This window comes from Penaeus vannamei, chromosome 23 (assembly GCF_042767895.1).
Source record: "Penaeus vannamei isolate JL-2024 chromosome 23, ASM4276789v1, whole genome shotgun sequence".
Classification (NCBI taxonomy): Eukaryota; Metazoa; Arthropoda; class Malacostraca; order Decapoda; family Penaeidae; genus Penaeus; species Penaeus vannamei.
Window position 1 is genome coordinate 39073814 of NC_091571.1, and position 17500 is coordinate 39091313.

The following is a 17500-nucleotide window of genomic DNA, read 5'->3' on the forward strand; positions in this document are numbered from 1 at the left end:
TTTATTATTGTGAAATCATAATATCAAATAATTAGAGCATATCAGGGGATAGTTGTCACAATGGCTGCCACCTTGTACTGTTATTAGTAATTTTTTCACGTTTATTAGCCTAAAGGTGTCCATTTATTGTATTCCAAAATCATTATTTTGTTCGTACCACTGCCAGTTGAATTATTATGATTACTTTTATTTTTATTTTTGATAATTCTCGAAAACAGAACTACATGCCATAGCCTTTGTACTCCGGAAAAGGGAAACAAACGTCCGCCATGTATATTCTAGCAAGAAAGAGTTAGGCTTGGTTGCTTATTTGACGATGATATGTTAGAATTCGATTAGCCAGGATGTATATAATGAAGGATTGTTTACTATTGCTGGAGCATGAAGACCTGAGCTTATGGTATTGCTTCATGCGTAGATTCATGGGTTTTGTGAAGTGATTGTGGAATTATCATTATCAAGCCTAGAATGATTTTTAACCATATTAGTATTTTATGTATTTTTCATAACTAGTATTCCTATTTTTATGTGGTTTTATTCTGGACGATTAAAACAGCTGATAGTGTTATATTTATTTTGGTATGTGTTGCCAAAGGTGATGTACTCTATAGAGCCAAAATTCCAAAACCAGGGTATCTTGTGAACCAAAAACTCAAACCGAGCCTTTCCTACCTTATATTTATTCTCTAGATGGGGACCGGCATATCCCCCTGCACTCCCCTGTACTCTCCTTTATTAGCACTTCATTCCAACTGATAGAAAATGGGCATAAGGATTCTAGCTATTTGAGGGTGTTGTGGATTGAGTTTAGATATTCAAGAGATATTTTCATCAATTTGCAGTAAATGTGAGGCCGCAGCAGCTGCACCTCATTATTTTTTATGCTCTATTAGATGGTGGTGTCCATTTCCCTTTATCTCTGTGCATCGCTCTTTGCAAGATTAACCATTATTTTTATATATATGTATAACTAAAACCTTTGAGATAACAAATCGAAAAGGGTAAACATTGCATGGAAATAGTAAGACCAAGAAGTCTTTGGGACTATGACATCATGCTTTTTAGATTTGAAAATAAGAAATTTTAATAATTCAAGATATGAATATGAAATATAGAAAATAGAGTATATGAAACATGTGTAATTCAAGATATAATTATAGAAAATAGGAAATAGAGTATATGTACTCATATTTTCTATTTTCTTTACTTATATCAGTTAATCTTAATGGTATGGACTCACTAAGTTCTGGCAAATTGAATATATTCTTGTAGAGGACAAAAAGTTTTAGTCGGCTGTACAAAAAATAATCTGCAGACATGAACGGTAACACCACATACAAAAGTAAAAGATCACGGAAAGCGCTGCTCCCAAGTTTCAGCTCTGTCTTGCCGTGCATACTGAGGTGAAGACAATATTTCCGGGGGGATGCTAGGAGGCAAAGCCCCCTCTATCAACCTTTCCCTCAGTATGCCTAATCATGGCAACTTATATTGATAAATAAATTTTTTGACATGGAATTGGGGACAGTCTGTGGCAAGTATGTCCATACTGTAAAGAATTACCCTTAAATTGTTTACAACAGACACTTAAGGTTCATTTCATTAGATCAATAGCGGAAGAGGTTTAGTGGCTGGGCTGTAGCAGTAAAAGCTTATAGGCTATGGCAATTGCTTCAGATACATATATCATAAGGCTCATTCCTAGTTGGTGGTTATATGTCCTTGTAGAAGATGGCAAAGCAACATTCCAAGTATTATACCTATGTCATAGGCATATATAAAACTTGATCATCATTATTAACATTATCATTATCTTTAGTTTAAACATTATCAGTATTGTAACGGCTTATGCCGTGTCAGAGTAATGAAATGTTTGTCATAAATAGCCTGCCCAACAGATGTCAAATTGGAGAATAGCCAACCCTGCACTGCTGTTAGATCAACTAGTAGGGGTTAAATCAACTTCAAGTAATTTTATTTTCAGTTCCCTGTAACATTACAATAAAGCAAAAATGTCTTCAGATTCATCTATAATATTTTTTGTACTATATATGCCCAAAATTGGTTACATTTCTTTCATTAGACATGCTGCCTAAACTATATAGCTTAGAAAGCACTACGGTCCATGCTGAATTGCTATCAGGCTATGACAATATGGAAATAAACTTGGCAGAGCTCTTACTGGCAGATCTACATTTTGCAGTGATGATGCATGTAAATATCAACTACTGGTGCAGGATCAAAATTTTCCCAACTAACAAAGGAGAAATGAATAAGCCTTTATTAACCAAGATACACTATGTTGTTCTCCCTTTCTGGAACCTATCATATTTGTCATGAAGAGTATATTTTGCACTTATTTCTACTGTGCTCACAATTTGCATGTACTGTTGCTAGTTTTGCAACTTTGATTATATTTCACAGCATCATTTACATACAAAAAAGCTTTATTACATGAAAATCATGTGCATCTTCTAGCTTACTGACATTATCACTTTGTAAACAAACCTTTGCACGACAAAGATGCCACCTCCCCAGACTGTAGTATCTGTAGTGGCTACAGTATTTGGGCTACTCTGCTATTCAGCAGAAAAGTAACACTTTTTATAATGTTAGTAATTATACTTTTACTATTTTTCTGCCATTCATAATTTGATGATGAGTCTTACTGTTGAGTATATTTTATATATTCTGAAATGATTGTATGACTGTAAGCTTTAACATGAAATTAATATTATGAATCTGCCTCCCATTTTGCAGTCTTAAGAGGAAGGGTTATTATGGCATTTTTGATAAAGAAGCACCAAAAGTTTTCAAAAAATGCATGAAGTTCAGACTGAGTTCTCCCATTTCATTGGTGTATAAGTTGCCTTTAGGGATGTAAACTGGGTGCAACAGTGACTTCTGTTTGGACATTTCTGATGCTTGTGTTTACTTTTGTTTTTCTGTGTATGATTTTTTTTCTTTAAGGTTTATTAATTTATATCTGTGATATATCTATACCCACTATATACTTATTTGTGTGCAGATTATTTCTATAAATTGTTTTATTGTCAGACTTCTCAAATATGTATGAAGGTCTATTTGTTTAAAAGTGGATGTATTTCTACTCATATAACAATTCTCTTACGAACTGGCCATTGTTAATCCAATGATAGTGGCAGAAAATAGGTTAACTATGACTGTGATGTGGGATTTAGTGCATTTCATCAGCATATCCCTTTGTGCTCTGCTCACTGAGTACTTAAGCCACCACTTTGGGCTCTTAATCATTCTCATATGGTGTTTGTAATCAAATCTTTGAAAATCTTAATATTTCCTTTCACTTTAGCATTCTAATTGTGATTCAAAACAAGTAATATCACTGCAATTGGGGAAAGACAAGCTACCTTTGACAAGCAAATGATGTAGCCTATATTATGATTTGCATTCCTTGATTCAGGCCAGTGCAGGTATTGCATGTTACTATGCCATCTGCAACTAGTAAATTAAGGACATACACACAGTGGCATTCAAAACAAAACAAAAAAAAATCTTATGATTAACCACTTACTGCCGGGGATGGCATGTGCGTACATGCCATGCCCACTGTCTGTTTAATTTAGTAATTGTTTTTACATAAAAGTACTAAGACACCAATTAGTCAGTTACGAGAACTACCTCTCTCACCTGTTTACCCCTTTCCTTGATTTTCAATAATATTTTTTAGTATCTAATACTGCTGTTAGTAATGTCAATAACAATATAGTAATTATAATGTTTATAACAAAAATAAGTGTTCATATTGATAGCATTAGTGAAAAAGAATAAAAAAACATTGCAGAAACATTTAACAAAACAATAAGAAAGTGAATGAAACATTTTCCCATTGGCATTAGGTTAAACTGGTTGTGTTTTTTCCAAATTGATTGGAAACTTCCAGTCCTGTGCTTTACAGTGGAAAGCCTACTGTCTAACCCAGTAAAGGTACTGTTTAAAATTGCCATGATCTCTGCTTCATTTTCTGGCAAAAACCAAGAAACTACCACTACTATATTTTGTCAAGGTAGAACTTTGCCTGGTTTCTTACTTGCTGAGAATTCACCAGGGAGATGTACAAGCATCATCTTGCCAGCATTAAGATGAAGATTTTGTTAGACATAGTTGGAACACAGAGGCATGGAAGCCACATGTAGGCCTGTGGTGGGTGTGCAGGTGTATAAGGAACATAATATTATGTTAAAGGAGTATCATAAACATTTGCTTTGGCCAGTCAAAATCATCATCATTATCTTCTTTACATTTGGATAACAGCATAGTCCATATAATGAATGTAATCATAAAATCGCTGATAGGAAAAATAAAATGGATAACGATAATAACAATATTCATCATCAGTATTATAATTTTGAAAATGATGATAGTAACTGATAGATAATGATGATTATGGTAATGATAATGATTATGAACATAGTAATGATAAGGATAAAAGCAGCTATAACACTAACAGTGATAATGATTATGATAATGGCAATGATAATAACAACAAAAATATCAGATAGCAGTAATGATGATCATAATAGTAATAGCAATGATAAAGGAAATTATTATTATTTTATTTTAGTTTTTCTTGATACAAGGAATTGAGATCCAATAGGCCTAATAATTGATCCCCATTGGACTTATGGGAGCCATCTCTACGTAAACAGAATTATTAAAACAAAATGTGAAGGGGATAATTCTCATTTGGGTATTGTATAAAGATTATCAGAATTATGTATTTAGATCGGCAAGTAGAAATAGATACAGGATGGCATGATTTATCTTTTGCAGCTGTATTAGTTATGAAGTTCTACTGCTTTATCACTGATGGCTCCTCTTTTTTATCATCTGCAGAGAACTTGAAATCTCAATTGTGTTCTTTACTTTATTGATAGGTATACAATATATTGGATACTGGGGAAGATAAAAAGGTGGATTGCTAAAAGGTTGAATTAATTCAATTAGGTCAAATGTCAAAGTAGACTGCATAAAGATACATTTTCACCAAAACACTCCTACTCCATGTTTGTGTTCTGACTAATTGATGAGAATGACTTGCCTAACATGTGCAGCCTGTTTGTGAAAGATGAAATGAGTCTTAAAGTTGAAGCATTTTAGAAGGATTTTATTTGATGGTGCATCAGTACTTATATGATGATATTCAGTCTAATATTTATAATAATTTATGAATACCTTGAGAATACCTGGAAGTATAATTCATTCTATTTTAAAGACACCAGAGATCCCATGGAATAGGGTGATTGCCCCTTAGATAGTGGGTAGCATGATTATATGTCCCAGTAGAAAGGGTGGAGGGCGTAATATTATGTCCAAGACTCTGCCAGGTGGAATTTTCCCCGCCTGCCTGCTTCCCAGCTCTGTCCGTTCCTGCTGCTTAGGGGTTAAAACAAGGACCTCATTCATTTTGATAGGGGCTTTGCTGCTTAAAAAAAATTGGGACATGTAAGGGAGCATCTCTAATCATGTATATTTTTCATATTGTAAGCGTATAAGGAAAAGTTTTTGTAATTTTGTTATATTTCCCCTGTATGTGTATGTCCTTGCACCCTTTTTTGAGGTTTCCTGCTACTTCCAGGTTATTTCTGTAAAGGTATTCCACTGGTAAATAAACTTATTGTAGTTTCAAGGTTTTTCTTTCTTTTTATTAAAGCCTACTATGAATATTCATTATCTTGTTAGGTAGACTAATTATTCTGTCTGCAATTGTCTGATCCTTGGTTGTCTATATATTTCATCTTTTTAATAGAAATTCTGTTATAATGAGTGAATTTTATATATAAATCGCAAGTGTTTCTCTTTTGCCTCCTTGAGGATTTGTCAATGAATGGTTTGTGTGTGTGTGTGTGTGTGTGTGTGTAAATTTGATAAACTGACTCCTATATTTTTTCAGGGCTCGGGTATCATCAAAGCAGGTTTTGCCGGTGACCACACTCCAAAGTGCCACTTCCCAAATTAGTGAGTAAAGAATAATAGTACATGTTGTTAGATTGATATTGATATTTTTGCTTTGTTCACCTTCATATGACATGAAAGATATGTAGAGGTTGTTTGTAATAGTAATTAGTAGTTAGAAATAGGAATTAATAACCTGTTCAGTGAATATTTCTATTACATGGGTTCAGAATTATGGTGTAAAATATTCAGAGAAATAAGTTTCTATTACATTGATATTAGTTTGTTTCTTTTTGATGAGGTATTGATTTTGTAATGATAAGATATGAATTGAGTTATCTAGAATAACCCCATTCAGTTTAAGATAAGGAAAGGTCTGTGAAAAGGAGTTGCTTATGATTTTTCTTTATGCAGTTAGAGATTTGAAATCACTTGATAAATATTTTGCTCGTAAATGTGCAAATTAACAATTTACTGAAATAGATAAACACATATATGCATGCAAAATGCAGATATTTATTTCTATAAAAATACTTTGCTACTTAAAAATATATTGAATTACCTAAGTTGTTTTGTCATCATATGTAAAGAAGATATTTTATACCCTCTTAACTACAAGTGCAAACATCAGGTGACTGAGTTATGCTGCTTGGATGTAAATTGTCAGTTTATAATGTGTATTCTTCTGTTGAAGAGGGGAAGTAAGCAAGCAAGACCAGTTGATCAAAAAAAAAAGAAAAAGAGAGAAAAAAAAGACTAAATCACCATCACTTTTGTATAGTATTTAGCAAAAATGTCCAACACAAACAAAGAAGAAAATAGTGAAAATCATGTATTGACAAGAAACTGTGAAATTCCAGTGAGTAATAAAGGATATTAATTATAAAAAGAACAGTGTTGGTTGATTGTTAGGTGACACCACATAGTAGGTAGCAGGTGGTTGCTGCACTGGTGTCGTGTGTCGCTTAGGCACACCTGTTGACGTAATTTGTTTCTGATGCTTTTCATTCCAGTTATTGGCTTGATCTTTAGTTCTTGAGTATGATCTACTTTGAATGTTTGTATTGTCAGTAGGTGGTAGACGTTACTTAATCAGTCATGGCATACACTATATTGTCATGAGAATGTCATTGTATTTTCTCTTTAAAGATTTTTAAGCAGTTATTGCTCATGCAATGATACTGATATTGATAAATACTAGAGAAGTGAGGTTATGGGTTTACAATGTTTTTCTTAATCTTTACATTATAGATTTTTAATTCTTCCATGATAGTTATGAAAGATACATGAAGGATGTAAGAAGTAGGTATTCAGTCAGTATGAAACATTACATGTAATGAAACCAAGATTTGATATATAGGTAAAGAAATAAACTCATTTGTGGTAGTCTATGTACTTTTAAGATGAGCTACCAGTAGTGATATTAGTTACAATTGTTAATAGGGGAAAAGATGACCAAATGTTGCATTAGAAGAAGCATTTTGCCAAGGATATGGATATTGTAATTGTTTATTTTTAATGATAGGATTATTATAGCAAATTTTAACCACGTGTTTGCATTCTAGTTATAAGAGTAATTATTGGACACACTCACTCACTCTCTCACTCTCTCACTCACTCACTCACTCACTCTCTCACTCACTCACTCACTCACTCACTCACTCACTCACTCACTCTCTCTCTCTCTCTCTCTCTCTCTCTCTCTCTCTCTCTCTCTCTCTCTCTCTCACTCACTCACTCACTCACTCACTCACTCACTCACTCACTCACTCACTCACTCACTCTCTCTCTCTCTCTCTCTCTCTCTCTCTCTCTCTCTCTCTCTCTCTCTCTCTCTCTCTCTCTCTCTCTCTCTCTCTCTCTCTCTCTCTCTCTCTCTCTCTCACTCTCTCACTCTCTCACTCTCTCACTCTCTCACTCTCTCACTCTCTCACTCTCTCACTCTCTCTCTCTCTCTCTCTCTCTCTCTCTCTCTCTCTCTCTCTCTCTCTCTCTCTCTCTCTCTCTCTCTCTCTCTCTCTCTCTCTCTATCTCTCTCTCTCTCTCTCTCTCTCTCTCCCCCCCCTTAATTTATTTGCATTGTTGCCATTACTTCCTTATATTATTTTTTCTCTTTCTCATCTTCCCTTTTCCTCCTCTTCCTGCTCATGTGCTCTCTTCTTTCTTTCCCCTTCCTTCACATATTCTTCCTTTTTTTCTTTTGCTCCAATGCTCATATACCTCTCCTGCCTCATCTTTTGCTTTCTCTTTCTCTCTCTCTTCCTCCTTTTTTTTTCTTCTTGCTTCTCAACATCTGTTATTTTTATTATTATTATTATTATTATTGAAACATTCAAGATAGATATGAAGTGGTGGCTGAGACCAGTGTTATATTTCTATTATTTCTGTTTATAAGAAACTATAAATCACAGATATCTTGAGTTGCAATGTGTTTTCTGAATGGAGGACTTGATGTTGCATGCTTTGTTTCTTGTATTTGTACTGTGACAGCAGTGGGCTGCAGCCGGTGGGCAGACAGAGTCTGGGGCAGCTCCACTCGCCGATTTTGTAGCCGCCTGGAATCTTTTATTTTCGGCTATAAAATATACCCGTGTTAATGGGTTAAATCTACAAACTGATACTTTATATTTCTGTTTGACAGTGTTGGCAGACCAAAATATGAAAGAGTGATGGTGGGAGCCCTAGAAGGAGACTATTTTGTTGGCCCTAAAGCTCAAGAACACCGTGGTCTCTTAGCTATTAGGTGAGTATGATTTACTAATAATGACATATTTTGGTTTATAAAGAGGAAGTGGCATGTAGTTGAATATAATTTCTTGACATAAAGTTTTGAATCTTTCTTTAGTCGTTAAACGTCTGACTCTTGTTGTATAAAATACTCCTTTGACAGCTACCCAATGGAACATGGCATTGTCACAGACTGGAATGATATGGAGCGCATATGGCAGTACATTTATAGCAAAGACCAGCTTCAGACCTTTTCCGAAGAGGTAATTGTTCCTGATAATATGGTGCTGTTGCATAAGCACTTTTGAAATGGAATTACATTTTATGTTTGCAATTATGTCCTTACTGATTTGGCTGATTAAGAATAGATTCAAGTATTAACCCATGCTTTCCTTGCAGCATCCTGTACTACTAACAGAAGCTCCCCTTAATCCACGAAAGAATAGAGACAAGGCAGCAGAAATATTTTTTGAAGCTTTCAGTGTTCCAGCACTCTTTGTTTCAATCCAGGCAGTTCTTAGCCTGTAAGTATACAAGTTATTAATTTTTTTAACTCGTTGGTTCTGGTTGCATCGCATAAATCACTGTGCCGAAAACATGGGAATTGAGTTATGTAAGTAGCTAACATCGTGGGATGCGGCACATAGGTCAGGATTGCGCGAACTCCCATGAGCGGTGACAAAACTCTGTGCCTTCCGTTTGCAAAGTTACTTTGTGTAAACTTTAAAAAAAATTTTTGCCATTTTCTAATGTCCATTTTTGTCTTTTGATTTGCTTTATCCAGATGGAAATGGCTTATTTTCCTTCCACAGACTCCATAGCTTATTTATGTAGTAAATAACATAGTGCAAGAAAACTGAAATAGGGAACATTTGGTTGTGTGTTTCTTATTTTTTCATAATTTTCAATTTTCCTTTATAAAATCTGCGCCACCGGTAACAGTAGTCAGGAATACGGTACACAGCACGGAAATGGTATCCTCCCGGGAGCCGGCATTCTTTCTGTTATCGCTAATGCATGTTATAATCCACATTCGTTTATAGATGGTAATAATGCTAAAGCCCCCTTCTAAGTACCAAATGGGTCAAATCCCATTCCAAGAGGTTTGTGCACTCATGGTGAATCTTTTCCATCACCCTGGCCTTCGCTCATGATGGCAAGATCACGTCACCCGGCCTGAGGCCATTTTAACTGATGACAGCTTGTTCATGTCACCTGGCTGTTAATCCAGATTTTTCCATGACTGGACCTTAACATCATCTGGATCATACGGGTTAATTCAAAATGTGTCATTTTGATATTCAAGATCAGTTGAAGCTGATTTTAAAACTGAGTATAAGTAAAAGGTCATTTTAGATTAGATTAACCCCATCGATTCGGATGTCATGACCATCACATCATGAAAATATTTGCCTTTAGGGGTGGGTGATATGAACATGGCATCATGGGAAAATCTGGCTGCAGGCCGGGTGATGTGAAATTGCATCATGAGTGTTTTGGCTGAAGGCCAGGGTGACAGAAAAGACTCATAAAGACAAAGCTCTTGGAGGGTGATAAGACTCTTTTGGTATTTAAAAAGGGGCTTTTGCTTTATTCCCATCAATAAATGAGTGTGGAATGTAGTGTCCGTGAGCCATGACTGAAAGAGTGGCAGCTCCATGGAGGATGCCATTTCCATGTTCAACATCCTATTCCTAGGCACAGGAATGTAATTGCTATCAGTATGTAAATGAAATACCCAAATGAATAATTTTTTTATCATGTAAAACAATAAAGTGTGTATTTAGATGAATTTAAAAGTTTCTAGGTATATATATAAAAAGGTGATGGTGATGGTGATATACCAGATGTGTCTGGCAGGGAAATGTAGGAAAAGGAAAAAGATGTAGGGTTTAGCTAAATGATATATGCCATATGGTACCAGGGTGACTACTTCACACTCATTATGTCTCACCTGCAAGAAGATAGAGACGTGAAAAGAAGACTTTCTGATAAGCTCAGGCAGATATGAGTATACAAGAGTAGTAGGAGTATGGGATGATATTCTAAGGCTAAAGTAAATTACCAAAGTACCAGATATGTTAGTGTAACACTATATACATATCATTCATAATGAAACAGTTGCATGAAAAAAATCCTTACAGTTTTGTACAACCTTTGATGATTTCGGCAAATAAGACAGATTAGCCAGTTTGGGCAAATTATACTCCAGTAACCCAATGCCGATGGGAAAATGTTGTGTTCACTTTGGTATTGTTTTGTTAAATGTGTCTGTACATAGATGGCTTTGTCAGTGCTTAGCCACAAAGGAGTCAATTAGTAGATCTTTAGACCTCACTTTTCCTTGAAACAGCGGGAAAACACTTTTTAACCAGTGCTATCAGTACTGACAGTGTTATTTTTGTTATAAACATTACTATATTGTTGCTGCCGTTACTAACAGCAGTATTAAATGCTAGAAAATGTTAACAAATATCAAGGAAAAGGGTAAAGAGGAGAGAAGTACTTCTTGTAAATCGCTCATTGGTGACTTAGTAATTGTGGAGCCCTCTATATGAAAAATGTTTTTATGTACATGTACTACTATAAGGCTATGTTTGTAATAGCGTTTATGCTCTCTTTACAGTAAAAGATAAGTAGCTAAGTTATTCAAAACCAAAAACCAAAATTCAGGCAGTCATGTCATTTGTTTTAAAATGAATTCCTGCATAGGACAGTGTCAAATGAAAATATAAAAGGAAACAGTTAATATAAGCTTTGACATTAAGAATGATAAAGATGAGATAATACATTAATAAGATTAACTAATTTCCACAGATACGCCTCAGGAAGAACGACTGGGGTTGTGTTGGACTCTGGTGATGGAGTAACTCATGTTGTTCCAATCTACGAGGGCTTTGCTTTACCACATTCCATTATGCGAGAGGACATTGGTGGCAGAGATGTCACACGGTAAGGGCTTGTCTAATCAGGCTTATCTTTTGTTTGTGTTTGTCTGTCATTTATCTCCTTTTACTTGCCCATAATAGCTGAGCATGGATTTGTGTCATTTATTATGTGATATCGTTTTCAAATGAGATGATTAGAGTTTACAGCAGACAAGCATACTGGATTTTTTTCTTCTTCTTCTTCTTCTTCTTCTTCTTCTTCTTCTTCTTCTTCTTCTTCCTCTTCTTCTTCTTCTTCTTCTTCTTCTTCTTCTTCTTCTTCTTCTTCTTCTTCTTCTTCTTCTTCTTCTTCTTCTTCTTCTTCTTCTTCTTCTTCTTCTTCTTCTTCTTCTTCTTCTTCTTCTTCTTCTTCTTCTTCTTCTTCTTCTTCTTCCTCCTCCTCCTCCCAAAATGTGTCATGTGTCCTAGCACTTGTGGGTCTCTTACTTCAGCACTTTTAGTAATAGGTGTTTGATGAACCTACAGGTACCTAAAACTTCTGCTACGAAAGGAAGGGCTGAATCTATATTCTTCAGCTGAATTCGAAATTGTTAAAATGATGAAGGAACGAGTATGTTACCTGGCCTCAAATCCACAACGGGAGGAAACTGTCGATACTGAGCGACTTTCGTATGTTCTACCCAACGGGGCAACAGTTGAAGTGAGTGTGCAACTAAAATATTTCCTTTTAGAACTTTTAAGGTGAAATGATATGAATAGGAATATACTATTTTGAAAAAACTGCAACTTGAAAGGCATTGAAAGGTTGTAAATAGTAATGATAAGATATATATATATTTTTTTTTTCCTTCCATCTTTTACATGTCCCTCATCCATTTTTGTCATTGATTTTACATTTTGATGAAAGGGAAAACAGCTTAGAATATTCTAAAATATTTTTTTTTCTACCAGGTTGGCCAGGCCCGATTCAGAGCACCTGAGGTCCTCTTCCGACCAGACCTCATCGGAGACGAGAGTGTAGGCATCCATGAAGCCCTTATTTGTGCAATTCATAAATCTGACATGGATCTCCGAAAACAGCTTTACCAAAATATTGTCATCTCTGGAGGATCAACCTTGTTCAAAGGATTTGGCGACCGACTTCTCTCTGAAGTGAAGAAACTAGCTCCAAAGGACATCAAGATTAGGGTATGTTATTTTGTATATTTGATTTGGTAGATTTGAGATTTCCACTGAGAGAGAAAGTGTTGGTGAGGTAGTTTAGGGGAATTGAGTTTAGAAGCAGTCTGACACAGTAGTGAGGTTTTGAACAAGTTCTGTCATTATAACGAGGTTTGCATTCAGTCGGGAGATCAACATTGAAGGCCTCTGGCAAGAATCATTGGTAGGTGGTAACATCAAGGTTTTGATTAGTTTCCATTTAGTAGTCACTTCTGAGTCAGGGGTAAGTGATCTACATACTTTGAAAATGAATTGGTGCAACTGAAGCAGCTTTTACCCACACCAAGCTGAGCCAAATGCAGCACTACATGATTAGAATAAAGAATAGAGTAAAAGATTAGAATAAATGCCACCTGACATGAACAAGTTAAAGCCCATGCAAGATATTTTGGTTATTTTATATGTTTTTCCTGTATATTCTAGTTTAACAAAATTAGGTACTAGTGTTCCTGGGCCTTACAAATTACTTGGCAAGAATGTAATGTGTCCTGGAAAGTAGATGGAGATACAGTTTCAATACTTCTAGACTAGTTTTGGTTCCTGAGCCCCCTACAGACATCTGTCTTGCCATCTTCATATGTATTGAAAAGATCAGCCATGCTAAATGATATCAAGCATAGATTCCAAATATAAACAACAGTGAAAGTAAAATATCCTATTCCATTCAGTTATATATCAAAATCTGGGGGAACAGAATGGTCATTGGTCAAAATGGGGCCAACCTGCGTATGTGTTGTGTTTATCCTTAGTTTCAAACCAACTTTACTTTGTATTTGTGGTTTCCGCTTGAATTAATGTCTTAAAAAAGATCAGTGCAATCTTTAAGTATAAACTTTTGAATTTAACTGCGTCAAATAATCACAGATTTTTAGGACATCTACTACACATTTTCTGCACCTTCTAATGTCACAGTGAGGTTTGGGCAAGAGTACTAATCCTGGTCTTGTCCCTGGTTGCCAACCTTTTGAGCAGTAAAGCAGCAGTTTCAGGCTTAGAACTATGTTAATGCCCATTTGTTTATATACATACATACATACATGTATTCATGCATTCATGTGTGGAATATGATGTTTGTGAGTCATGACTGGAAAAGCTTCTGCTCCAGGGAGGATACTATTTCCATGCTCAGGATCTTATTCCTTACCACTATGCCTGGCAGCACAGGGTATATTACAGAAAATTGAATATTACAAAAACAAATAAAAAATTAAGCAAATCAAATGACAAATATGGACATTAGAAAATGGCAAAAAAGCTAAAATAAATTATGCATAAAAAAAGAAAATAACATTGGAAAGGGGAGGCATTGGGTCTTGTCACAGTACTCAAGTATTCATGTACACCCAGCCAACAAGCTTCGCACCCGTCAGAGTGGCCGATCGAGAAACTTAATGCTATTATTTTGATCCATGTAATGACACTGAATTGTCTAAATCCATTGGGTTAACTTCTTACTGATGGGCACATGTATAACCATCATGGATATCTTACAATTTTGACAGGAAACATGTATACATGTCATGATTCGCTCTAGAGAGGGAGTGGACAGTCCGGCTTATGCGGCAAATACCCCACCAGAAAGGCTAGATGGATGACATTAGTAGCCTTAATAATTGATATAAAGAAATTTATTCCCTGTGATTATGGTCAATAGCTATTGTATAAGTTGCATTATGTCCTCAGACTGAAAAGACAAAAATACTCAAATAGCAGTTTTATCCCTAAAGCTGACTGTGACATTTTAAGGTATTTGAGGAGCTTAAAGTAAATAGGATGGTAAATGAGGCAGTACTTAGTGTATCAGTGGATATCTTGTCAGCAGTTTTGAATGGAGAGACAGGAAATATAAATATCTCATTCACAGCTACAGAATGGACATTCAGACCCACCTTCCTTTATGATCGGTTTAACGCACATTTTTGAGAAGCTACATTTCATAAAGAGTAGTTAGTGTTTATGTAAGCTTTTTATAAATGTATTTGATTTTTTTTTTCTCCTTTATTTACAGATCTCGGCACCAGCTGAGCGCCTATACTCTGTTTGGATTGGAGGATCCATTCTGGCATCATTGGACACCTTTAAACGCATGTGGGTCAGCAAGCGTGAATACGAAGAGGAAGGTGCACGAGCTGTTCATCGGAAAACTTTCTAGATATGCATAGGTTGTAAAATATTCCTGGTATTCAGGTAGAGAGTATATATTATGTTTGTTTCACAGAAATTAAGTGTCCTGTAGCCTTTTTCTGTTAGGACTTCAAGATCACCAGTCCCCCTTCCCCCCCAAGCTTTTTGTAGCTGAACGAAATAAAAAGGAGAAATAGGCTAGCCTGTAATTTCTTTTTTCTTCTCTATATTTTGAGTGATTAGAATACAGTGAAGTTTAAATTTGAAGAAAATAGTAATAATTAATAAGCGAACAGTGGTTTATTTGATCTACTGTAAAGATGAATTACATGTAAAGAGAAAAGGTGCTGAGCAATTCATCACAAGCTTTAGGAATATTTATCATCAATACATTTGTAGTGTAATATTCAAAATACTTTTGGATATTTTTTATGAATGCCCCTCCCCAACAGATCATGAGAGGAAGACCCATTTTAAAGCATTTTTAGTGAATGTACATTTCTTTGCCTTTTAAATAAGTCGCTGAATTTTACTAGCTTTGCACCAGTGTGAATGGCAGTCTCTTATGTGTCGTTTTTATTAATATTTGATCGTAGGAAAGGGCTACACTGAATCACTACATTGGCTTTTTTTTGTTTTATTTTCATTATTAGTGTGTGGGTTTTTTATCAATTATTTTTTCATTGTTGTAAATAGTACTCTAGGTTATGTGGTTACATTTTTTGGTCAAAGCAAGTTAAGAAGTAATTATTAGTTGCAGAGACAGCTACATAACTGAATGAGAAAGGATTTTTCAAATTTTTATTATTATTATCATTATTATTATTATTATTATTATTATTATTATTAATCACCATTATTTATCATCACGTGCAGCTTCTTCGGTCACCATTTAACAAGTCACGCATGTATGGATATTTCCAAAGAGACCGTTTGTAATGATTAGGCCAATCACCGCATCTGTAATGATATGTATGGGATGATGTGGTTTGCAAGATGGTCCATCAGTTATATAAAGTGCTTTAAAATAGGTCAAATTTTGGACTTGTACTTACTAAGCACATCATCAAATACCTTATGGTAGAAATTGTTATTGTAATAATTTATTGTCATAAGTGTTATATATATGTTTATACTAAAATCATTAGCAGTTAACATTTTGGTACTGAATAAAGACATACTAGAGCAACTATTAGGGTATGGCATTTTTGCAATGCCAGAAGTCCTCTCCAACTGTTTTTAGTTGTGTGTCACACGGAGTAGGGCTTCTTTGTAAACAAGCTGTGAATAAGGCAGTCAGCTATGTTATAACCACAGTAAATTATTCAATACTTTTATTTATTGCTTCTGTGCCTTCATAATAAGATTTACATTCATTGCTTATGTGAAACCAAAGCAACATATTTCCTTGCACAGACTTCATTTTCCAAATAAAAAAAAGGAAGAAAAAAAGCCTTGGTGATTGCTATGCCTTATGTGTTACTGGTAACACCTTACTGTGTTATTGCTTCATATCTTATGTAGGTCTAAATACCACTTGCAGGTGTAAGTAGTTCTTGTGAGGTGGTTTTCACCTTTACCGGTTGTTTAAATTCTTAGGGCTTTCTCCATGTTTTCCTAAGCTCTTTGTATGGTGAAAAGGCAGCAGCTTTGGGCACAGTTTCTGCCTTGTTACAAATTTTGCTTTTGTCCATTTTGTTTTGTAATGAATCAAAGTAGCTTTAACTAGATTTTCACTTTTTTTACTTTATTACACCCTTATTTATTTCTCGTATGAATTGATAAAGGGAGTTGTTTTAGCACTGAGTTGATATTGTAAAAAATGTCTTGTCAGTGGAAAGTGCGAAGTTTGGAATCAAGAAGGATTGTTAGTATTTTGCCCCAAAGCACAATACTCTTATTCTGAGATCTAGTGATCCTTATTGTTCCAAATTTGATATTGATGAACTTCATACTTCATGCTGAAACTGTGAATTAAACATTTCCAATATTTCAAGATTATTTTGTATCTATAATGAAGTCGATAATCACTAACTGGTGTCCTTTCATTGTCCATTCTTTTTTGCATGTGTTTGATTAAGAATATAGATGTTTGGTTGACGGTTTCCATTAATTAAGGTTGATAAAATGTTCTGCTAAGGAATGGCAATGTAACAATGTAATTTAAAAAGGGTTACCAACGGATGAGCGTTTTTCATTCTGCAGTTGTTTTTTTTTCATTGACATAGAAATATATGGTTCACAGATATGCCTGTGAATATGTGCTGACAGCTAACCCAAAACCACAAGAGAATATCTCAAGTCATTTCCTTAAATAATTGTGACATAATTACTAATGTCTGGCTTAATCTAGGGCTGGTACAGATTGCATGAAGAATTGCTTTTGAAAACTTCGACTTCTAAGAATTGTTTAAGAGAACCGTTATTTTTTATTGTTTATTAAATTTTTATATTATTTGAAATAAAAAGCATGAAATTTGATATATTTTATTTCACGATAGAAAATGAGAATACACAAAATAGCAAGTTGTAAATATGACTAATGGAATTAAGTTGAGGACTTCCATTTTCCTGGTTTGTAACCAGATTTTTTTTTCATTGTTTTT

At 34.9% G+C, this 17500-nt stretch overlaps 1 protein-coding gene across 1 annotated transcript in view; it reads left to right on the forward strand.

Annotated features, from left to right (window-relative positions):
* The window catches only part of Arp1 (Actin-related protein 1), a 17672-nt gene extending 744 nt beyond the window's left edge, over positions 1 to 16928 (forward strand). The window contains exons 2-9 of the mRNA XM_027377668.2: positions 5933 to 5997; positions 8576 to 8677; positions 8825 to 8924; positions 9061 to 9185; positions 11479 to 11613; positions 12075 to 12249; positions 12501 to 12737; positions 14779 to 16928. Of these exons, the coding sequence (XP_027233469.1) occupies positions 5933 to 5997; positions 8576 to 8677; positions 8825 to 8924; positions 9061 to 9185; positions 11479 to 11613; positions 12075 to 12249; positions 12501 to 12737; positions 14779 to 14922 (1083 nt within the window). The 3' untranslated portion in view covers positions 14923 to 16928. The remainder of the gene's footprint in view (positions 1 to 5932; positions 5998 to 8575; positions 8678 to 8824; positions 8925 to 9060; positions 9186 to 11478; positions 11614 to 12074; positions 12250 to 12500; positions 12738 to 14778) is intronic.
* The last annotated feature ends 572 nt before the right edge of the window (positions 16929 to 17500 follow it).